The sequence below is a fragment of the Ascaphus truei genome, chromosome 7 (assembly GCF_040206685.1).
Source record: "Ascaphus truei isolate aAscTru1 chromosome 7, aAscTru1.hap1, whole genome shotgun sequence".
In the NCBI taxonomy this organism is placed as follows: domain Eukaryota; kingdom Metazoa; phylum Chordata; class Amphibia; order Anura; family Ascaphidae; genus Ascaphus; species Ascaphus truei.
This window is the reverse complement of record NC_134489.1, coordinates 106,362,277-106,387,643: the sequence shown is the minus strand read 5'-3', so window position 1 is coordinate 106,387,643 and position 25,367 is coordinate 106,362,277. Positions and strand designations below refer to the sequence as shown.

At 44.1% G+C, this 25,367-nt stretch overlaps 1 protein-coding gene across 3 annotated transcripts in view; it reads right to left on the bottom strand.

The window, feature by feature from the left end:
• The window catches only part of PTPN4 (protein tyrosine phosphatase non-receptor type 4), a 117,194-nt gene that overhangs the window by 51,537 nt on the left and 40,290 nt on the right, over positions 1-25,367 (bottom strand). For all 3 annotated transcript variants that reach the window (XM_075609769.1, XM_075609770.1, XM_075609771.1), the window contains exons 6-13: positions 23,266-23,310; positions 22,723-22,775; positions 20,637-20,757; positions 18,266-18,353; positions 9,204-9,292; positions 5,808-5,871; positions 2,416-2,588; positions 129-197 (exon numbers count right to left, since the gene is read on the bottom strand). In XM_075609769.1, the coding sequence (XP_075465884.1) occupies positions 129-197; positions 2,416-2,588; positions 5,808-5,871; positions 9,204-9,292; positions 18,266-18,353; positions 20,637-20,757; positions 22,723-22,775; positions 23,266-23,310 (702 nt within the window). The remainder of the gene's footprint in view (positions 1-128; positions 198-2,415; positions 2,589-5,807; positions 5,872-9,203; positions 9,293-18,265; positions 18,354-20,636; positions 20,758-22,722; positions 22,776-23,265; positions 23,311-25,367) is intronic.

Genomic DNA, 25,367 nt, shown 5'->3' with positions numbered 1-25,367 from the left:
GCATTTGTACAAAGCAAATTGAAAAAAGGGAGATGTAAAACCAATGGTGTTCGTCAACCTCAAAAAACAGGGCAACATACAATAACAAACATTTATTTCACCAGTCACGTAAGCGATGCTGGCCTTACCGAGCGAACACGCGGTCCTTGTTAGCCTTTTCCTTCCCATACTGTACAGACTGGACCTCGGTCCTCCCACTGGGGAAAAACAAAAAGCATTGAAACTACTTTAAATGGTGTATGAGAACATATCCAAGCTTCTCTCTGGTCAGGATTCACTAAGGCGCCATGTGGGGTATTGGGCCACGGTGCAGCGGTAACTGCCTTGATACCCAGTGGTACCCCACATGGCGGCTTAATGAATCTTGGACTTTAGGTCAAATGAATGTGCAACAATGTAAAACAATAGTGAATATATCTAGCCACTTGCATGTGTAAACTCTTAACAAAAATATTATCTTCCCGCTGCCCGCCCCCACTAACTGGCCCCAATAACATTTAAACCACTAAGCGCCGGTGAGGAACCCTCACCGTGGAAACTGGCAGATAGAATCTTTCAGAGTGGGTGTGAAGGCTGCCTGACACTCAAGACTGTGGTGTAGTGGTTAAGGCATTTATTGTCGAATACACAAATGTGTTTCAGGATTAACTACATAATCCATTTGACATGATAATGGGTAAACTAGTTCATCTCCCTGTGCCTTTGTTTAGCCACATATGGTTGGGTAATAAAATCACTTTGCTCCCCCCTCCACTCTTTCACGTGTAGGCCAGACTAACAGAATTAACATCCATGATTTAAACTGCAGACGAGTACATAATTGCATTTGGAGTACCTGAATTGTTAGGGATGAAAAGGAGCTTACAAAGAAATATAAATTATTAAGCTTCAGGCTGAAGCAAAAGAATGTGGTCATACTCCGTATTAAATCATATTGCAGCCTGCTCGTTTTGGGAGGTGGAGAAAAGATAAGGCTCTTGAACACAAAAATGCTGCCTGAAAGTGATACACGCGCTTTCTAATGACCGCGCAGGTTTAGTGTTTCGCAGCGTACTGGAGTTAGGTTCGAGCATCTCTGCGAGCCAAGATCTGTCTTAGACAATTTTTAGATAGGGACTGTTTGCCAACACACTTGGGCCTGTCAACCAACACGGATATAGTTGACACCATTATGAATGGACAGGAAAAGGTGGCCTGTCATCTGAAGAGATCCAGAAGGAATTGGATCCGCAAGGAATGTTCGGCCCATCAGAAGTTACACTTGTGCGTGGCACTTGGTAACCTCACTCTCTTGCACGACACGGTTCAGAGGCGTCCTGACACATTCCCAGGTACCCTTCGGAGGCGTCAATTGAACTTCTAAAATTAGCCTGCTCATAGGCATGAAACCGCAATCCCAGTAATAACGGTGTATGTGCTTATAGCCAAGAAAAATAAATAGTCACTGAGAGTAATTATTGTACTTTTGAACAGCTAGGTTTCATCTGAAAGTCCTGCGCGTAATCTCCTTAGTACAGAGCATTGCCCTACAGGCCTGTTTATTACTTAAGGGATTAGTTCAGGCATCTATACCTAGAAGGCTGACCAAGGATGTTAAAAGCCAAGAGCTTATCCGAGTAAGGCAACAAGCTGCAGGCCACGTCGGCTCACATTTAAAAGATACTTCCATAAGATTGTATTGTATGTCTTTATTTATATAGCGCCATTAGTGTACGTATCGCTTCACAGCAGTAATACACGTGGTAATCAAATAAATAACAGATAATATAAATAACAGATCATGGGAATAAGTGCTTTAGACATTAAGGAAGAGGAGTCCCTGCCCCGAGGAGCTTACAGTCTAATTGGTGGGTAGGGAGAACGTACAGAGATAGTAGGAGGGAGTTCTGGTAACTCAATAAATAAATCATTCTTAGTTTTTTTTTTTTCAAGCATTTTACTGGTTATTCATGCCAAAAATAATAGCCGTTTTACAAATGGAGTCTGGGGAAAATTAGCCTTGAAAATGAGCAGGCCTCACAGCACATGTACACAACCGCAGATCAGAACACTCAATGTAACTTGAATAGACCCATTATAGACCCATTATACAGACACATGCTATGCCTGCCATGTTACATGCACTGCTTTTACCCACAGTAGTAACCAAAAGTTTATATTGCTAAAGTAGGTCATTTTAAGTGTTTAAAGAATACCAGAAAGGATGCCCAAACTTCATTGTGTTAGCTATTGACTATTTCTCCTGCTCACTATGTACAAACAGACACTAGGAAGCATGAGGTCATACATAGTATTGCTTTATATTGCAGCACATTCACTGGAAACACTTGCTGGCATGGATAGGTTCACTGTAATACAGATCTTTAGGAAGGGTTTCGGCATTTGCGTGCTATGGGATGCATAAGGATGACTCACCAGTACCGGAACCTGGAACCCAAAGTGAAGTAATGTGCAAAGAAGTTCTTCTGGGGAGGCAGTGGCGAGTCCAGCCGGAAGAAGGTGTGATGCTCCACACAAGCTTTCCACAAATTCTTGCAAGCTCGATAATTCACCATGTTGAATCCCAGCAAGGTTTCTCTGGATTCGTGCTGAAAAACAAACGCAGGCGTCCGTTGCTGTGACACCTCTAGTTGCGCTCTCTTTATATGGAGAGAAACAGTATTTACAAGTCACATCAAATGTAGACACATGCTCCGATCTCCATAAGGGCGCCAAGCGTTAGCCTCAGCTCCCACGCATGCGGAGAGGCTAACACCCCTCTGTGGATCTGGGCCATAGTGGGTGCAAGATGCTGCAGAACTTCTTAACCCGATCAGTGAAAGTGATGCAGAATATTTCATATTATGGAACAATTGGTAAAAAATGAAAGGGGGGCACATTCACCCGATTTGGTCTGATTAGTGGTACATGTGCATCGCCATCTATGGACAGAAAGTTTGTCCCGAGGCTGCCAATAACCGGCTGCTTTGTGCCAATACTCGCTCTGCAGTTACAATTGTTACAAATAAAACAAATGAACTAGAAAATACACAAATCTCCGCTTCTGGTATAATTTTTTTTTTTTAACCAAGGTCAGGTGAATTTTTAAGATGAACAAAATGCTATTTTTGGTCGTGCAGGCCAGAAAAAAGGATATTTGAGGAATACAACTGGTTTTATTGTATTCATGTTATTGGTTTACATGTGGGAAGTCTGGGACTAAGGAACAATACAAAATAAAGAGACTGATGAGGAATGATGGCAATTGATCAATGTTACACTGGATACAAATCGGCTCAAGTTTACAGCTTTCCGCCTATAAAAACTTGCTGAAAATAAGCTGGCATGTTGTTTTTTCCACGTCTGGCTTTGGCATGTGCGGTGCAATCCAAACTAAAAGGTGTGTGGTGAGAGGAGATGCAGGTTATGGCTGATATTGAGAGAGAGAGAGAGAGAGAGAGAGAGAGAGCAGACCAGGGCACTATAAGGAGATGTGCGTGGGAATGGAACAAGTTCTTCGGTGTTAAAGAAGTTTTTAAAAACAAGGGGAGAAGTTAAAAGGGTGAAGGGAAGACTTGGAAAAATTATTAGCAATAAAAGTAACCGTTCTTAAAACAAATATACAATTCCAGCGCTCCTCCCAAATTGGCTTGTGATAGATTAGTGACATTTCAACATGTTGATCCTAAGGCTACGGCCAGGCAGGGAGTGAGCACGCTGGCGCTCGAGCGCGGTGACGTCACGCATTCTGCTGGGCGATTTATGGCCAGCTAGTTGCGCGTAGGGGGGGGGGGGGGCGTGGCCATGAAGTCACGGAGCCATTGGGCGAACCGTTCACGTGACGCGCCAGCGAGCGACAATCAAATTTGCTTGCCTCTGCAAGCAGCTAAGCGTTGTGCATGCGCAGGCGCTCGCTCACGCGGGCCACACATTGCAGCAATGTGTTTAATCGCGGTCAGCGCAAGCGCGTCCGCTCAGCATCACCCTGGATGAGGCTTTGGGCTGGGATTATACACTCCGCTTGCTATAGGGTTACATTAATGGAAAATACATTTACAAAAAACATTACGTTAACCTTAATTTGTTTTTGTTTTTTGAAAGCACAGTCAATCGTATATAACCAACACATTGATGGGAAATAAGGTTAGCATACAATGAATATTTTTGGGTGCTTTAAACCTTCAGACTGGATTCTCCTGCTGGTTGGTTAAGATAGAGTAGAAATAGACCACTATGTATTTTAAAACCAAAAGAAAAGTTTTTAACGGCTGCAGGCGTTTCACATTTATAAGTGGAGCGTACGGAATCATATTTACATGTTAATCTGTTGAATCTATCAACATTACTGATCTAAAAATAATAATGTCCAGACTTAAACTATGATTAACTGAGGTCAATTTCTGAATGAACGGCCAAATTGGATCCCAGAACGTAACCGCATTTTCACAATAGAAAAGCAGATGGAAGACGACGCCTTTTTGCTTTTGACGAGACCAGCAGTGACCTGGTTGGAGAACTGAATCATTTCCTTAGGGTTACTAACATTAAGTAAAATAAATGGAATTGAAAATAAAAATCCTTATAGTGCTGGCCAAAGTCTGCTGAGATATATACATTTTATTAGGAAATACCTTGCATGAAAAGCCACTTTCCAGCAGCCTTTCATCTGCAAATCGCTGCACAGTGCTTTAGAAGGAACACACAAAGGGAATTGTGCATGCTTCAAGGTAATCTTTTAAACGAGAAATAGGATTTGGCTGAATTGTTCCTTTGGCATCAGTAGGTATCTCAGCAGAATTTAGCCCAACATTTTCATCATTGTACAGTTGTCTTTGGAGGACTTTTTGCGCAGGTACAACAGAACTGCGTTTGTGAACGGTTTATTTTGAATAAAGAATTTGACACAGTCATTACTGTTTTGGAAAGGATAAAAATCACAGATCTGTCCTGTACAAATTAAGTGGCAGTTTGCAAAACGCATGTCTGTATGTGGGTACAAGGAAGAGCAATGTGAAACACGCTGGATTGGAAAAAGTTCAAAACAATGGGAATTAGTCTGTAAAAAAATAAATACAAATAGAGGATACAAGTCTCTACAAATTAACTATGCCTATCACTCATATTAGACATCATATCACAGGCTGTATTTGACTTGATATAATGGATTTTTGAGACCGCTTTAGAGAAACTGCACCTTCACCCGATGCCTCTCTCCAGGCAATGAAGCAACCTAGCACAGCACATGGATAGCGATCTCAACATCTGAAAACACAGCAGGGATCTCAATCCGCCTGAAGCAGCTTAGTATAATCGGCTGTGCTCCTGCATAGAAAGATCTTGCTTCTGCACCTGTTCTGTGAAAGCAGCACCCGCTGGCGCAGGTGTGAGCAACACAGGCTGATGCAGGGAAATGAGCCGCAAATACACATTGGTGGGTACATCTCAGCACAGACTTGTCCCTCAATGAGGTTACTGGAGGCAGAGAAAATGATCGTGGAGACTTTACATTATTCTATTACAGTGATGCAGTATTAAATATTAGGAAAATAAAGTGGAATAGTCGCCATGGTCGGTTCACGCAGACAAGCAGGCGGAACAAAGCTCTAATGCAGGAGCGGCCAACGCCAGTCCTCAAGGGCCACCAACAGGTCAGGTATTCCAGATATCCCTGCTTCAGCACAGGTGGCTCCATCACTGGCTCAGTCGAAGACTTTTAATCGTGTTTGTACGGAGGCAGAACGGAGGAAGAAGCAGTTTGCAATGAAAAGTGCCATTTCAAAAGCGAAATAAGTCGGAAATTAAAATGAGAGCGGCTTGATTATACTCACCAATTCTTTCCGAAGCTGGATAAAAAACTGTTTACACTTAAATGAAATTTTTACGATCTTCAACCTTTAGTGAGAAAATAGAAGAAAATCAGCAACTGTAATAGACTAAGCACGAGAATGATTGGCCTGCAATGTATACACGCTTTTAGAATGGCAGCTTGTGTGGCCATAGTTACATAGTTACATAGTAGATGAGGTTGAAAAAAAGACAGGCGTCCATCAAGTTCAACCTATGCTATATTTAGACGACAGATACATTATCCTATATCCGTACTTACAGTATATTGATCCAGAGGAAGGCAAACAAACCCCAGTGACATCATCCAATGCTGTCTCATAAGGGGAAATAAATTCCTTCCGGACGCCAAATAACGGCAACCAGATTACTCCCTGGATCAGTATCCTTCCCGTGTTTACTTGTTTGGTATGTCCCTGTATACCTTTACTTTCTAAAAAGATGTCCAACCTTTTTTTTGAACAGATCTATTGTATCTGCCATCACAGTCTCTGTTTGCTACGCTTATCTAGTGCATTTTGTTTGCGGTTTTCAAGCAATTGGTCTTTAGGATTTGGGGCTTTTGAAGAAAGTGGATACATTGTACACATGGCATTGAACCATTTCTTTATGCAGTATACATTGCGTTCTTACACACATGGTAACATCAAGTTGCACTGTATACATACAACAACACAAACTGTTGGGACGCTCCCTCCACATAGAAATGAACAAGTTGCAGACAGGCAATAATCTGGACTACAGGCGTCCAACCAGTTCCATCATATTCTACATACTATATCTTGCTGCCTAGTTTAGTAAACCAATCAGCCACAAATCAGGAAATATTGTAAAACCAGCACCCCTCCTTGAGACATGGTGGTTATCTTCATCTGTTAAAGGAGCCATCTAAGAAGGCCAAAAAATTAACATCTTGTTGTTGGAAATATAGAATTGAAGCAGGGGTCTCCGGAGCTGAACCCTGTTAATGTCAGCTCCAGGGACCCCTTAAGTGACAATGTAATAATTCTACCTTCTTACCCAAGCTGGCAAATTGGTTGGTGCTCCTGTTTGTCAAAATCCTGCTTGCGTGCCTAACCTAATGGCCACCTTTCTGTTCCATTCAATCCTTTAGTTAGTTTAACTCAGCAGCTATAATGCATCCTTATATTACTACGTTAACATTGTATATTGTTACAGTTTACAGCTCAAACTGCTGGGAATATTGGCAACAAATCAACAGGAAAGTGATACAAATATCTTGCCCTGCTGGGGAGGTGGGGAGGTGGGGAGCTGGGGAGGTGGGGAGGTGGGGAGGTGAGGAGCTGGGGAGGTGAGGAGCTGGGGAGGTGAGGAGCTGGGGAGGTGAGGAGCTGGGGAGGTGAGGAGCTGGGGAGGTGAGGAGCTGGGGAGGTGGGGAGGTGAGGAGCTGGGGAGGTGGGGAGGTGAGGAGCTGGGGAGGTGAGGAGCTGGGGAGGTGGGGAGGTGAGGAGCTGGGGAGGTGGGGAGGTGGGGAGGTGGGGAGGTGGGGAGGTGGGGAGCTGGGGAGGTGTGCTAAAGCCGGCTATAGAAATCAAAGGAAGCTTTAAAACTCATAAAAATGGCATTCAGAGTTGATTATCTAAAACTACAGAACCAATTAAAAAAAAAAAACACATAAGATTTCACATGTTTTGGTGCTTTAAAAAAATAAAATAAAAATAATTAAATATATACAATTACAGTATACACAAGAAAAAAAAATGACTAAAAGGCAGCGTGTGGTGACAGGTAATCGGCATATGTATTTGTTTGAATATGCTCAGACATTGTAATATAACCCAGATACAGTGAGAAAAGAGGCAAAACACAATGCTATTTTATAACCAACACTTTGCCAAAATAAAAGGACCCCAGATGTGACGTTCCTCCCCTGGTAACTCGCCTTTCTGCGTACGGCGGGGAGAATGCGCTTTGCCTACAATTCAGGCTCCAGTCGCGTTTAGTTCCCTTTTGCAGTTACTGGAGGACGCAGATGTCACGTACCCTTGAAAGTGACCTATTTTCAGCTGCTTTGCCCCTCTAGGACTGCAGTGCTCTTCACCAACTAACGCGCGTGTGTGTGTATCAGTGTGTGTGTGTGTGTGTGTGTGTGTGTGTGTACCTGTGTGTGTGTGTATCAGTGTGTGTGTGTGTATCAGTGTGTGTGTGTGTATCAGTGTGTGTGTGTGTGTATCAGTGTGGGTGTGTGTGTATCAGTGTGGGTGTGTCTGTATCTGTGTGTGTGTGTACTTATTTAGCTTAACCACAAGTTTTGTTTGTACATATTTTTGTGACCCCCTGTTGGCCCATTTGCACAGGGGTTAAATCCTGGGGCAGTGAGGCATCACGCTGGAGGGGCAAGTCTGCACCACAGAAAATAACCAACTTAAAAAATACAAACAAAAACCTCAAAATTATCAAAAACAAAAATACATGGTCAGAATGCGTCGCGTTTCTCTTATTTTCCGTCCTCTGAATTACACTTTAGTAAATGATTTCCCCAATCCTACAGCCGCTCTATAAAGAGAGCGAGGAAACACTGCGGCAATGACTTCGATCACTAGCGTTGTCGCAAACTGTGTCGTGTCAAGTGAGTTACAATCCTTTGGCCGTTTAAGTACTTGGGGGGTGGGAAGACCATTATTAGGGCAAGGGAACGAAAAATTCCAAAATCTGGTTCAAGAAAATGCTACGACAAAAGGACTCGCACTTGATTTTGAAAGGGACAAGCTATTGATTACCAATATTTAATCCAATTGAACATATAAACTGTTTTATACCACATTACTTATTTGTGAAATGGCCCCTTCCTAATGAAAGCTGCAGTTCAGTCAATATCCTGCATGTGTGTTTTTTTTAATAAATCAGTTCTGTAGTAAGAAAAAATACTTTTAGCATTTTCTGTTTTAAAAACAACAACTTTTAAAGACCAATTTTCTTGTATTCTATTTTAACAGCCATTTGCTAAGGCACTGCCCCTTCATGTCCTGTCACAAGCCCTGGTACACCCCTTTGTCAGCCCTGCCCTCCAGCACATGTCAGTGCAGGAGTGCTCATGAATATTCATGAGCTTCCACTGACAGACAAGCAGAATATAAACAGATCCCTTCACTAATTATGTCACCAAATTTCGACCTATCAATACATGGAGAACGAATTGACCTGCAGCTATACAGTTCTTTAGGTAACAGATTGCACACATAAAACTATTGAAGTAAAAAAAAAAAAAGACTGAACTGCAGCTTGAAACCGTTAGCATACATCATTGCTCCAAAAACGAGTTCCATTAGAGTGAGCAGTATGACTTCTACAACTCGACATTAAAATCAGACCGACGACACAGATATGGGGGAGAGAACATTAAAGGCATTGTTCCTTACCATGGAAAGGTGTTAATGCGTAACCTGTTTTTATAAATTAGTATTCCTCCAGACATCACTCCAATCAGAATTTCGTTGTTACTTTGATCCTTTAAAATAAATAACACATTGTTATATCACTAAACCCCCTTCCAAAATGACAAATTGTAAATAAATTAGGAGAATCCTTATAAAAAAAAAATACAGCCGGTACCTTAACATACATCTAATACTGATTAATTTACATTGCTACGTTCCTCATACCCTAAAAGTGACCCTGCAAGTTCTCTGGGGAAGGTATTTATTCTGTATAAAGTACAGCATGTGTCCCCTATTGTGCTGTATAAGGAAGAAATCAGAGTCAGAAACCAATGTTTTAGTCGTGTTTAACTCCTTCAATGCCCGTGCTTATCCCAGTTACTTTAGAAAAGTTGCCTTTGTAACAGCATCACTCGTGTTTACCTTAACCCAGAGGTTCTCAACCCCAGGCCTCAAGAGCCCCAACAGGTCATGTTTTAAAGGAGCAATTCAAACAATATCCTACGTTTGTTTAATTAAATAAAAGAAAAAAAAGTCAGGTCGGTAGTATCAGATAATACTTACTACTTAAAACAAAAAAATATTCAACTCTTAATGCCATTTTTAATGCGTTTCAATATACTGATAATTCTTTGATTTCTATAGAGTTTTTTAAACACTTCCCCAGCAGTGCAAGATCTTTGTAACCCTTTCCCGTTTGTGATAATTTGTTAACAATACTCCCAGCAGTTTGATCTGCAAACAGTAGATGTTACCATAGTAATATAGGAATACATTGTAGCTGCTGAGTTGCACTGACTGAAGGATTGATTTGAAACTATAAGGCGGCCATTTATTGAACCCTGGGAAGCAGGATTTTGCCGATCGATCACCTGTGCTAAATCAGGGATATCCCGAAAAGCTGACCTGTTGGGCGTATTGAGGATTGGATTCGAGAACCCTTGCTTTAACCCCTTTTGAGGGCTATATTTAAAAATGTTATGTGTAAAATGCACATCTGCGCATTTTTTTTTTTTTTTTCTTGGAGGAAAGGAAAAAAAAGAGATTTTATTTAAAATAAAGCAGCAAAGTACTCATGTAAATATCCCCCGCATTACTCCGAGTCATTCACCATAGGAATCCAGCACCTTATTGCCGGCTCCCTGGTTGCAAAACACACTACAGTTCCTACGAATGGGAGTCCTTTAAAAATGATCCTCATCTCCTAAAATAAATGCACAAGTCTGAGGAGGGCTGCAGCATGACACCAAGTAACAATCCCTCCTACAAGTAAAACTGGCTGAGCCTTTAACTAGTCTTCAAGTACTGTGCACACGCACAGGAAGTGCTCCCAGCCACACGCCTTCCTCCAGAACCCCGTGGGGACGGCTGCCACCTCCGCTGATAGAACACCAAATTAAGCTTGTATGCACGGACCATGCCCCCTGCACACGCACTTACCAGAACACCCTGCTACTGTCTAAGCTCTCCCTACTCACCACATAGAATGTAAGCTCTTGGGGGCAGGGACTCCTAATGTTACTTTTATGTCTGAAGCATTTATTCCCACTGTGTGTTATAGTATTGTGTCCCGTGTGTTACTGCTGTGACGCGCTGTGTACATGGATGGCGCTGTACATAAGATTTACATTAAAAAGATAGTAGATTAGAGTGACCATTTTATATTTTTAAGCCATTTAAAGACTATTTCATGCAAAAGGACTTTTCTCTTCATGGCAGTACCCCCATGGGATTCCCAGTCCCCAGCCAGAGAAGGCACACTGATACAGCAGGGGGGGGCAACTCCAGTTCCAAGGGCCACCAACAGTCAGGTGTTCAGGATATCCCTGCTTCAGCACAGGTGGCTCAATCTTCAACTGAGCCACCTGTGCTGAACCGGGGATATCCTGAAAACCTGACTTGTTGATGGCCCTTGAGGATTGGAGTTAGCCGCCCCTGGTATACAGTTACATAGACCTTCTGAAGCAGAACTTGGTCACATGCTTAACTAGAAAAACCCTCCATTTATTTTCTAATGTTAAAAAAAGGATCTTAACCATTGATGTTTTGAAGGATTACAATAAATATACTAGTTATTAAAGGGACAGCGTTTTCTCTGAACTGCTAAATAGTCAGAGCTGGAATTACATGGTTTCCTTAATAAAGCCGCTAACCAGTATTTAAAAAGGTGACATTTCTTGGTGCCACGATCTCCCCTTACCAGGATAGGAACCAAACTTTTCACCACTGTAGACGCCCCAGTTCCCCACTGGTGAAGTTACTGGTATTACTTCCTGGTTTTTAAAAGGTATTTAAATGTCCAATGGGAAGCCAGAACCAAAGTTGTGGCTTTCTATTGGGGCAGCGAATTTGGTGGCTATTTTATTTCCCTGGAGGGAGAATTAAACCCGGTAAGTTCACCAGTATTTTAGGAACTAGGGTGCACGGTGAAAAGAGAGTGGTTCAGCATGAGGAAAAACTGGTAAGGAAAAAAAAAGTAAGCCCAATTTGTTTAAAAAAAATAAAGTAATTTAAGCTTAAATATAAGTAGAATAGACCGGCTCAAACTTTACATTTATGGTGTGTGTGTGTGTATATATATACAGCTCAACCCCGTTATGGCGCGATCCGCTACAACACGGATCCGCCATATAACCCGGTCTGAGCGTGGCTCCCAATTTAAAACATCTCCATTTTTTTTTTTTTAACATTCAATGCTTTATTGCTAACGGACACGGACAAGGACGTGCGCACGCACGCACACACACACAATGTAGGAATTGAACATGAATACATTTTATATAATACACATGCAGGAATCCAACACAGGACCTTTCATATGCTAGTAGCAATTCTCTACCTGCTATGTCACAGGATTGGTGTGATAAAACAGACTCTATAAATAAACTTAACATCTACTAATTGGAACTAACATATGAAAGGTCCTGGGTTTGATTATTGTATGTGTATTATATAAAATGTATTCATGTTAAATTCCCACATATGGGGGGGGGGGGGGGGGGGTTGGGGTGTGTGTGTGTGTGTGTGTGTGTGTGTGTGTGTGTGTGTGTGTGTGTGTGTGTGTGTGTGTGTGTGTGTCCATTAGCAATAAAGCTACAGATAGGAGAGAGCTGCAGATGCTGATAAGTCCTCGCGCTGCGAAATTTTATAACGCGATCCCAGTAATAACGCGGTCTCATTCTGTGGACCCTGAGGACCGCGTTATAACAGCGTTCAGGTGCGTGTGTGTGTGTATATATATATATATATATTTTTTTTTAAATTATTAATAATAAAATAGAAAATTCAACAAATACAAAGTACAATGTGGTGTTTTAAAACACTTCTAGAAACTCTAACGTTACAATCAGTAGGATTGGGAAGTTCTTACATGGCTTGGTGGTTTCATTCTGTAGCGACAATGCCGCCTGTGCACATATTGATATGAACAAAATTACATGACATTTAACATATGAAAATATTAAGAATTGTAGATAAAATAGAACGTTCAAGGACACATTCGCTTCCTCTGCTTATGCATTATAAATAGATCCCTTTGTCTCCCACTTGCACTCAGAAGGTGTGGGCACACCACAATAACTAATCTCCAGCAGGGTGGACTTGCAAGTGTAATTGGTCTTTTCCTTGCAGTGTAACGGTCAGAAGGATTTAAGTGGAAGATCAATAAATTATAAGAGTGGGTCTGAATAAAGAATTGTAACAATAAACACAACCGTAACCACTCCATTGCGGACAGTAGCATCTGCATCACGGGGTGTATAAGGCGATGCGTGGGTATAATGCAAACACAGCAAACTATGGGTAGGCTCGAATCTAACATTGTCCCTAATGTCTGGATGAAGGCACACGTTACCAACACATTTACAGATACTTTACAGTCCTGTACTAGTGTTTACGTACATATATTTTAAAACCGAGCTTGAACGCACTATAGAACATACCAAGGCCCTGTGCAGATACTGCAGTAATGCGCAGGTAAAATACCCAGGCCCTGTGCAGATCCTGCAGTAATGTGCAGGTAAAATACCCAGGCCATGTGCAGATCCTGCAGTAATGTGCAGGTAAAATACCCAGGCCATGTGCAGATCCCGCAGCAATGCAAAGGTAAAATACCCAGGCCATGTGCAGATCCCGCAGTAATGCGCAGGTAAAATACCCAGGCCATGTGCAGATCCCGCAGTAATGCGCAGGTAAAATACCCAGGCCATGTGCAGATCCCGCAGTAATGCGCAGGTAAAATACCCAGGCCCTGTACAGATCCCGCAGTAATGCGCAGGTAAAATACCCAGGCCATGTGCAGATCCCGCAGTAATGCGCAGGTAAAATACCCAGGCCATGTGCAGATCCTGCAGTAAGCAGGTAAAATACCCAGGCCATGTGCAGATCCTGCAGTAATGCGCAGGTAAAATACCCAGGCCCTGTGCAGATCCTGCAGTAATGCGCAGGTAAAATACCCAGGCCCTGTGCAGATCCTGCAGTAATGCGCAGGTAAAATACCCAGGCCCTGTGCAGATCCCGCAGTAATGCGCAGGTAAAATACCCAGGCCATGTGCAGATCCTGCAGTAATGCGCAGGTAAAATACCCAGGCCATGTGCAGATCCCGCAGTAATGCGCAGGTAAAATACCCAGGCCATGTGAAGATCCCGCAGTAATGCGCAGGTAAAATACCCAGGCCCTGGGTAGATCCCGCAGTAATGCGCAGGTAAAATACCCAGGTCCTGTGCAGATCCCGCAGTAATGCGCAGGTAAAATACCCAGGCCCTGTGCAGATCCCGCAGTAATGCGCAGGTAAAATACCCAGGCCCTGTGCAGATCCCGCAGTAATGCGCAGGTAAAATACCCAGGCCATGTGCAGATCCCGCAGTAATGTGCAGGTAAAATACCCAGGCCATGTGCAGATCCCGCAGTAATGTGCAGGTAAAATACCCAGGCCCTGTGCAGATCCCGCAGTAATGCGCAGGTAAAATACCCAGGCCCTGTGCAGATCCCGCAGTAATGCGCAGGTAAAATACCCAGGCCATGTGCAGAACCCGCAGTAATGCGCAAATAAAATACCCAGGCCATGTGCAGATCCTGCAGTAAGCAGGTAAAATACCCAGGCCCTGTGCAGATCCTGCAGTAAGCAGGTAAAATACCCAGGCCCTGTGCAGATCCTGCAGTAATGCGCAGGTAAAATACCCAGGCCCTGTGCAGATCCTGCAGTAATGCGCAGGTAAAATACCCAGGCCATGTGCAGATCCCGCAGCAATGCGCAGGTAAAATACCCAGGCCCTGTGCAGATCCCGCAGTAATGCGCAGGTAAAATACCCAGGCCCTGTGCAGATCCTGCAGTAATGCGCAGGTAAAATACCCAGGCCCTGTGCAGATCCCGCAGTAATGCGCAGGTAAAATACCCAGGCCCTGTGCAGATCCCGCAGTAATGCGCAGGTAAAATACCCAGGCCCTGTGCAGATCCTGCAGTAATGCGCAGGTAAAATACCCAGGCCCTGTGCAGATCCTGCAGTAAGCAGGTAAAATACCCAGGCCCTGTGCAGATCCTGCAGTAAGCAGGTAAAATACCCAGGCCCTGTGCAGATCCTGCAGTAATGCGCAGGTAAAATACCCAGGCCCTGTGCAGATCCTGCAGTAATGCGCAGGTAAAATACCCAGGCCATGTGCAGATCCCGCAGCAATGCGCAGGTAAAATACCCAGGCCCTGTGCAGATCCCGCAGTAATGCGCAGGTAAAATACCCAGGCCCTGTGCAGATCCTGCAGTAATGCGCAGGTAAAATACCCAGGCCCTGTGCAGATCCCGCAGTAATGCGCAGGTAAAATACCCAGGCCCTGTGCAGATCCTGCAGTAATGCGCAGGTAAAATACCCAGGCCCTGTGCAGATCCCGCAGTAATGCGCAGGTAAAATACCCAGGCCCTGTGCAGATCCTGCAGTAATGCGCAGGTAAAATACCCAGGCCCTGTGCAGATCCCGCAGTAATGCGCAGGTAAAATACCCAGGCCCTGTGCAGATCCCGCAGTAATGCGCAGGTAAAATACCCAGGCCCTGTGCAGATCCTGCAGTAATGCGCAGGTAAAATACCCAGGCCCTGTGCAGATCCCGCAGTAATGCGCAGGTAAAATACCCAGGCCCTGGGTAGATCCCGCAGTAATGCGCAGGTAAAATACCCAGGCCCTGTGCAGATCCCGCAGTAATGCGCAGGTAAAATACCCAGGCCCTGTGCAGATTCCGCAGTAATGCGCAGGTAAAATACCCAGGCCCTGTGCAGATCCTGCAGTAATGCGCAGGTAAAATACCCAGGCCCTGTGCAGATCCTGCAGTAATGCGCAGGTAAAATACCCAGGCCCTGTGCAGATCCCGCAGTAATGCGCAGGTAAAATACCCAGGCCATGTGCAGATCCCGCAGTAATGCGCAGGTAAAATACCCAGGCCATGTGCAGATCCCGCAGTAATGTGCAGGTAAAATACCCAGGCCATGTGCAGATCCCGCAGTAATGTGCAGGTAAAATACCCAGGCCATGTGCAGATCCCGCAGTAATGCGCAGGTAAAATACCCAGGCCCTGTGCAGATCCCGCAGTAATGCGCAAGTAAAATACCCAGGCCATATGCAGATCCTGCAGTAAGCAGGTAAAATACCCAGGCCCTGTGTAGATCCCGCAGTAATGCGCAGGTAAAATACCCAGGCCCTGTGTAGATCCCGCAGTAATGCGCAGGTAAAATACCCAGGCCCTGTGTAGATCCCGCAGTAATGCGCAGGTAAAATACCCAGGCCCTGTGCAGCTCCCGCAGTAATGCGCAGGTTACTCAAGAAAGATTACAGAAGAAGTGATTGAAAAGCAGAAAACTGGGTACAAAATACAGATCTATTCAGGGCAATTTAACAAACCAGGCGACGAGGAGGAAATGGAAAGGTGATTAATAGAAAAAAAGTCATCACTTGATGAATTTGAGAATATTGTTTTCATTCAAACTGAGCAAAAGCAAACCACATAGTATTGCTATGTAATATCACACTATTATGCCGCGAACATGATCTGCAAAGCATACAGTCTGCACCGAAGCAAGTCTGACTGTAACATATTCTGTGATGGTACATGTAAAGTAATATTACAAAGTGCGGGGACAGCCTCAGGCGAGGAGGAGAATCCGGCGTGTGCAGCCAACACAACACAGACACAATTTCTTCAAAGTGCAGGTCTCCTCAGAGACAGATACAAAGTATCGCTCTACTCACAAGTTCAGAATGACGTTCTTCTTTAATGTGACAGCCAAGCACAGTGGCAAGACCACGTTTCAGGTCCCACGTGGACCTTTCATCAGGTGAAAGTTGCGTTCCCACTGTGCTTGGCTGTCACATTAAAGAAGAACGTCATTATGAACCTGTGAGTAGAGCACTCGCTACTGTATCTCTGTCTTTGAGGAGACCGGCACTCTGAAGAAATTAGATGTAAAATACGACAACACAACAGGAAACTAGCCCAACACGCGTGTCGGAATATTATTTACTGAAGACTCGAATGTTCCTGGTCATTGGGAACACATGATAAGCATTTCCCAAATCTAGTCTACCTGACAAGTGTAATAACCCTTTCTCTGCTGAAAGAGCAATCATGGCCAAGCTACTAAAGACTTAAAAACAGCTGGTCCATCCACTATACATTTTAATATTGCACTCTGACTTAAAAGGTTCAAATTCACTACGTTGTTGTAATTTGATGTTAAAGCAGCTGGACAGCAGAGACTTCTAACACTGGAGCACAGAGTCTGGAGACATTTTATTTTAGACAAAATACGCTTTTATTATACATTAGAATTTAGAATCCTTTGTGTGGGTGACAATGCGTGAAAATGGCGGCACAGCAAGCGTCGCTCTAACCTGACCGTACGATATCAGGTTCAGCAACAAATTTATTTATAAAAAAACTTTTACATGTTAGATGCCAGCTTGCTTACTGTTTTACAAAGATGAAACCTGATCAACCCTTCAATTCCAAAAGTCTGCTTCAAATCAGTGTTACGGTCGTTAAGATACCAACGATTATTACGTTAAGATACCAACGATTATTACAGAGTCGAAGCAGAATATTGCAATGCAAAGTTTGGTCTGTGCAGGAATTCTTACAGACTAAGTTCACAAGAGTCAATTTCAAAGAAACACACTGAGCCAGAAGAAAGGCCGAACTAAAAATCGTGTCCTGAGGCTCATGGGAGTCGCAGGAATGCCACACAAATAGCCCCTGCAAGTCTTCATTAGAACGGAGAGGTCACAGAGCTGCTTACATCATGGTGGGATGTGACGGACTGAGGAATGCCTCGAGAGTATAAATAAGGCGCAGGAAGGAAGCACTCTACACAAAAGGAAATATTAGGAAGAGAGGTCATGCTTTGAAGTCAGAGACACTGAAATGATACCCAATACACAGGATATACAATCTCTGCGGAAGACATGGTGAGGGCGAATACAGTGAAGTCATTTAAAAGATGCTCGAGACCCCAGGAAACCTGCGAGACTACAAGGCGAGGGATAGAAATGAGAGAATGAATGGACAGATTGGGCGACGACAGCATATACTAATTGTACAGCGCCATCCATGTACATAGCGCTTTGCAGCAGTAGGCAAAATAATAAAAGACATACTGGGAATAAGCGCTTCAGACATAGAAGAAATCAACATTAGGAAAAGGAGTCCCTGCCCCGCAGAGCTTACACTCCAAGGTGTGTGTGTTTATATCTACCAAACATGCACACACGCCCATGCACGTGTACCACCTTCCACAAAGAGCGGTTATTTTGCTGTTAAATTAATCCAATAGAGCAATTTTAAACAAATACCTCTTAGCATCATTGTATGAAAGTATTTTGCCCAGCCTGACTCAGTAATTTGCAGAGTGGTTACACAGGTCTTGGGGGAGCACACACTGAAAGATGATACAGCAACATTTGTATCTTTCATTTTATCTTATTGGGAGTAGAAATAAGAAAAGTGGAATTCTTTCATTTCCAAAGCTCCATTCAGTCCCCTTGATATTAGCAGTATTTCCACGTACCCGTGCGTAGTGCAACTCAACGCCATACAGCTCCAGTGTCCGCGCGCTGTTCAGATATGCGAATTCTACCTCTGCTGGAGACAGGCCTCTGTAACAGACCAAATCACAACACGTTTTTGCAATACTCCATTGCCCTCCTAGTCATAATTAGCAAATGAAAAGCACTTAAAACACAAAGTAAGCACAGCGTCAATACAAAGTAAGCACAGCTTCAATACAAAGTAAGCACAGCTTCAATACAAAGTAAGCACAGCTTCAATACAAAGTAAGCACAGCTTCAATACAAAGTAAGCACAGCTTCAATACAAATTGTGACAAAAATGAAGCTCAATAATATGAAAGGGTTTAACAAAATATTTCCATTCTCAAGGTTAGTGTGTCACCTGCTGTTGCTCTTAAGGGTCATGTTTGATCCACTTATGGAATAAAGCCTTTTTTATGCACTTGTGAGCCTCCTCCTGCTTTTTGAGGCAGTGCACTACCTTCATCTACCCGGCTCCCGTTTACCCTGCTTGGTGGACTGTACGTCGTCCTGAGGGAATCACCGCTATAGGACCGCACTGAGGATCATGGAAGCAAACAGTGAGTCATTCCTGTGGGTTTCTACCCCTTTATTCAGCACTGTATGGGACTAGTTATGTACTGTGTATATGTGCCAGTGACCACTATGTACTAGTCCCCTATCCCTATTAGGGTCATTTTGAATGTATACAGTCTTCATTGGAACGGAACTAGCGGAGAAATCAATATTTATGAATGGAACTTATTAACTTTTGATGCACCGGTTACCTACACTCCCTTCTCAAGGTTAACCATTTCATAATTCGGTCAAAGGGCTGGTGGTATTATAATGTCCAACCGTAATTAACAAGGATCAATAAATGAACCGTATACATAGATCCAACATTCCACGAGAGTCAATAAATGAATGCATGTAAATTGCTAGAAATATCCTCCAAATATACCCAGTGCCTTCAACTGGAAGGGAACACTGGACCAGCAGCTAAGTGCATATTTACACAAACTCACTTGTGAATCAGGGATGCAGATGCGGAAAATTATTATATTTTAACATTTGCTAAAAGTCTTCAAAAGTATGTAAAATGACATTACACTAAGCTTGGGGTCCTTCCCCGGGAGGTATTTTTTGGCCTGGCTCCTTTTGGAGAACTAGCTTCTCTGGGAAATGCGTACATTCAAAGCAAAGTGGGTTAAATAAATGTTTAAAAATCCAAAACGGAAAAGATTTCAGCGAGGGGCTGCGTGTGGGTTAGAGGCAAGCGGTTGCGGTGCGGAGACGACCGAACAAGATCATAACCGCGCTCAGTCTGAAGGGCATCCTCTCTGACCACAAAATACTTCCCCAATGTTGTTGAGCAATAATGGACCAACCCACGTGGCAAAGACCCAAAAGAAATTAACACGGGGATCTCCGCTCTGGGGAAAATAAGCTCTCATTCTCAGCCTTGGCATTTAATAGAGCAGGGCCACCAACAGGTCAGGTTTTAAGGATATCCCTGCTTCAGCACAGGTGGCTAAATTGAAAACTGCACAGGTAGCTCTTCAGCACAGGTGGCTCAGTCTTCGACTGAGCCACCTGTGCTGAAGAGCTACCTGTGCAGTTTTCAATTTAGCCACCTGTGCTGAAGCAGGGATATCCTTAAAACCTGACCTGTTGGTGGCCCTGGAGGACTAGAGTTGGCCACTCCTGGTTTAGAGAGACATGAAATAAGTACAAACCACCAAATACAGGCATACCCCGGTTTAAGGACACTCACTTTAAGTACACTCACGAGTAAGTACATCTCGCTCAATAGGTAAACGGCAGCTCACGCATGCGCCTGTCAGCACGTCCTGAACAGCAATACTGGCTCCCTACCTGTACCGAAGCTGTGCGCAAGCATGGAGAGTATAGAGCCTGTTATACATGCGTTATTTACATCAGTTATGCACGTATATGATGATTGCCGTACAGTACATGCATCGATAAGTGGGGAAAAGGTAGTGCTTCACTTTAAGTACATTTTCGCTTTACATACATGCTCCGGTCCCATTGCGTACGTTAACGCGGGGTATGCCTGTACAGTAGGCAGGGACTGGGTATTTAAACAGGATCACATTGTAACGTTAATCCTGATGAGTGCTTTCCAATGTCAAGTGTATACTAAAGGGGAAAGGGTGTTTGTTATTCATTTACAGTAAAAATGCAGTTATTTGAAAGCTGTGCGCCTGCATGTTTTATACGTAGGAAAGCAGTAAATCATGGTCAAGAGGGCATGAAATGTTTCCACCCGGACGTGCAGTGTACTTGCACGCAGCCTCTGAGTGCTACACAGCAAGCTGATTATACATGGCGGCTGCCATCGCTCACCTGTGCTGCTGATGCAATTTTGCGATCTCTTTCTCGAAGTCTTGGGGCTGGTTAGGGATGAAAGAGTAGTCTGCCAGGTAGCCGGGAAAGTGCTCCGAATTACTGTAGTCGCCTAGTTCAGCTAAATAAAGAAATACAAGCGGGTCATTTAAACCAGAACGGATTCGTTCCACTGCTTATTATTTTGTTCATGTGTAACTCTTATAATATCCAACGTATTAGGTTTATGCTCTTTATTCTATTATCACTGAAATATTAGGAATAAAATAAATCAAAATGAATGATCACGTGACTGAGTCAGTACAGAGTATAACGAGTTTCAATCGGCTAAAAAACATTTGCTTGTTGCTCACGGATTTTGTTCCTCAAGCATGGCAATACTGTACTGTGCATTTGGGACAGTTAAAGTCACAGGGTTTAAACCAGGAGCAGCAAACTCCAGTCCTCAAGGGCCACCAACATGTCAGGTTTTCAGGATATCCCTGCTTCAGCACAGGTGGCTCAACCAATGGCTGTCAACGACAGCCACCTGTGCTGAAGCAGGGATATTCTTAAAACCTGACATGTTCATGACAGGAGTTGGCCGCCCCGGGTTTAAATAGTTTCACGACTGCCCAAAACAAAACACCTTTCTGTCCTCACAAACATATTTGATGCTTGTGTACGGATGGGCAGCATCGCACCAATGCACAACACACAACACACAACACACAAATAAATAACAAAATAACTACAAGCGTGGCAAATTGAGGCGTACAGTCCAAGGACCAATAAGTGTCTTGCTTCCTATATTTACCTCGCTGAAGCTGCCAAAAGAACAGCAGCTTTGGCCAGGCGAAAGGGCAACGTCCATGGTTATATAAATATGCTCATGGAAGGCCAAGCACAGCTCCTCATTCTCTTCCATGAGCATTTCACGACACGCACTCCTAGCCAAATCAGCACGTGAATTCTGGCAGGCACAAAGTACATGTGTGGCGTATGAAACTGTACATGTTGTGGTGGAAATTCAGTCCCAGCACAAGCTATTATGGAGTTATAAACAGAGTAATGCAATTGGCCTATAAAAAATAAAAAAAAACACATGAAGCTTCATAGTTGTGTGTAGTTTTCATCCCTGAAGTGCCAGAGGGATTGCATTGATCCAGTGCTGGCACAGAAAAGGTTAATATCCTTTTAAAAACGCCCCTCTGAAATTGCATATCAAAGGGGCTATGAAAAGGTCACTGCAAGGATTGTAAACCATCGCCTACATACAAATCCAATCCACAAAATGTACGAGACCAGGGTGATCAATACACAGTGACGTCACTTTACACAAAAACAGATTGATGTTATTCTGTTTAGAAATGGTTTAATTACAAACAGAATTTTTTTTTAATACAAACTTTAAACTGTATTACTTTAAAACTAAAACATACGTGGAAACATCCAATAATTAGGGCAGAAAGCCACCTCTATCTGCCAATCATATCTTCCAGCCCGTTCCAAGCGTCATGAAGGACGGAAAAAGTCTTCAGTTGGCTATAAGCAGGAGGTAGGAGCTCGCTACACACACAAACATCACTGCAGACCTGGAAATGTCACTGTACTAGGGCTAACTTAATAGGTCTCCTCAGCAGGAGCTTTTGGGTAGGGACAAAGTGATCATACCACCTTTAAGACACACTTGCTTAAAGAAGCATATGAAAAGCACCGTAGATATTACTAGACATGATACATAAAGCTTGGCCCCCTGCAGACGCACTTACCAAAATGCCCTCCTCCTGTCTCTGTACGTTCCTCCTACATACCAATTAGATTGTAAGCTCCTCGGAGCAGGGACTCCTCTTCCTAAATGTTACGCTTATGTCCGAAGCAGTTATGATCCGTTATTTATATTATTTGTTATTTATATGATTACCATGTGTATTACTACTGTGAAGCGCTATGTACATTAATGGTGCTATACAAATAAAGACATACAATACAATATCAGTATCATTATGTTATGCGCGGAGTAAAAATAAAATGCTATTCAAACAGCACAGGCAGAGAGAGAGAGAGAGAAAGGTCTTGCATAGGAAATCGTAGAGATCATACTTACACTGCACTGCGTAAGATGCCAGCAGGGCGGCAGTATTATAGGGGCAGGGCAACCTGTGACAAGGAATTGAAGCAGGCAACAGGTCAATAGGATTTTCTTACACAGGTTTTGCCGCGCTTAGAAATACAGAAGCAAAGTCCTCAGGGAAAGCGCGTGACTTTATTACAGAACGTTATGCTATAAGGGCCCACTGCTCCCAAATCATTTAATAATGTGTTACAGACACCAAACTAGACCAATGCCTTTCAGATCTGCAAAAAAAAGGACATTTATTCCAAATGGTATACCAAACTGAGAAGTAAAAACAAAAAAAAAAAACACCTAATACATTATCGTTCCTTCCTGGATGGCCAATTTAATTACAAGCTTTTCAGCTGCCTCAAACACCTTATTACATTTTTAATTGTATTCTCTTACCCTAAATTTGTTATTACTACACACTTTTGACAATGAGTTCTTCCAGAAGCTGTGCCACATGGTAACGGGACATACATTCATACGTTTGACAAACCACATGACATTGCACAACAGACATCGGCTTACCTGCCCGTGAGAAGGTCTTGCTTTATTTGCAAAAAATACTGGTACCTTAAGGGAGAGGAAAAAACAGCTTCTTACACCTTATCTGGGGAATCTTGTGACTTGCTTATCTAGCAGCACAAATACAGCAAGATACATGTTAGTATTTGCAGATATGGCTTCTGTTGCAAACCCTTCTGGTTAATGATTGTTCTCATCAAAAGTCCTATTCAATATGTTACTGATGGGGGGGTCGCTGTGCTGGTCCTTTCTTCCATGCAGTAACACAGGAGGGAGAGGGAGGAGCGCGGGATGGGGGGGTCGCTGTGCTGGTCCTGTCTTCCGGGCAGTAACACAGGAGGGAGAGGGAGGAGCGCGGGATGGGGGGGTCGCTTTGCTGGTCCTGTCTTCCGGGCAGTAACACAGGAGGGAGAGGGAGGAGCACAGGATGGGGGGGTCGCTGTGCTGGTCCTGTCTTCCATGCAGTAACACAGGAGGGAGAGGGAGGAGCGCGGGATGGGGGGGTCGCTGTGCTGGTGCTGTCTTCCATGCAGTAACACAGGAGGGAGAGGGAGGAGCACGGGATGGGGGGGGTCGCTGTGCTGGTCCTGTCTTCCGGGCAGTAACACAGGAGGGAGAGGGAGGAGCGTGGGATGGAGGGGGTCGCTGTGCTGGTCCTGTCTTCCATGCAGTAACACAGGAGGGAGAGGGAGGAGCACGGGATGGGGGGGTCGCTGTGCTGGTCCTGTCTTCCATGCAGTAACCCAGGAGGGAGAGGGAGGAGCACGGGATGGGGGGGTCGCTGTGCTGGTCCTGTCTTCCATGCAGTAACACAGGAGGGAGAGGGAGGAGCGTGGGATGGGGGGGTCGCTGTGCTGGTCCTGTCCTCCGGGCAGTAACACAGGAGGGAGAGGGAGGAGTGTGGGATGGGGGGGTCGCTGTGCTGGTCCTGTCTTCCATGCAGTAACACAGGAGGGAGAGGGAGGAGCGTGGGATGGGGGGGTCGCTGTGCTGGTCCTGTCCTCCGGGCAGTAACACAGGAGGGAGAGGGAGGAGTGTGGGATGGGGGGGTCGCTGTGCTGGTCCTTTCTTCCGGGCAGTAACACAGGAGGGAGAGGGAGGAGCGGGTGTGACACCTTTTATTGGACCAACACGTAGTTGATACGTTACTAGCTTTCCAACCTCTCAGGGTCCTAAATCGGATAACCCTGACCCAAGAGGTTGGAAAGCTTGTAACATACCCACTACAGGCATACCCCACTTTAAGGACACTCACGTGTAAGTATATATCGCCCAATAGGCAAACGGCAGCTCACGCATGCGCCTGTCAGCACGTCCTGAACAGCAATATTGTCTCCCTACCTGTACCGAAGCTGTGCGCAAGCGGGGAGACTATAGAGCCTGTTACACATGTGTTATTTACATCAGTTATGCACGTATATGATGATTGCAGTACAGTACATGCATCCATAAGTGGGGAAAAGGGAGTGCTTCACTTTAAGTACATTTTCGCTTTACATACATGCTCTGGTCCCATTGCGTACGTTAATGCGGGGTATGCCTGTACTTGTTTGTCCAATAAAAGGCATCACAACCGCTCCTCCCGCTCCCTCCTGTGTTACTGCATTCAATATGTTGTGAACCTGCTTCCCAGGGCTGGAGAAGATCTCAGCTCCGTTCAAATGAATAGGACGAAGGTATTCTCTTTAACAGGAAAACTGCTTCCAACCCAATGAATCGGAGCAGGTCGGAAGTTAAAGCAGAAATCCCCGCCGACCTTTTTTTTCTGCATTACATATTTCTTTTAACAACATTAAGAGATCGCTTCGTGCCGTTTCCAAAGCGGTTTTTACTTTTAAAATCTTATGCGCAGCCCAGGAGATAAGAGTTTGAAATACAGCGTGTCTGGGAGGTAAAAGTGGCACTCGCTCCAGAGCCGGGTGCAGGCGCAGGCTTACAATGGTGACGGAGCAGGAGCCGAGATACATTATACAAGCGAAACTAATTTAGGCTTCTGATGGTGACTGTTGTTTTAAAAGCTGTAAACTACTGCAAATAACAACAAATCCACGGATGCCTCATGTTTGTTAAAGGGCCGAAGCCGTTACACTAGTGGGTTTCATCTC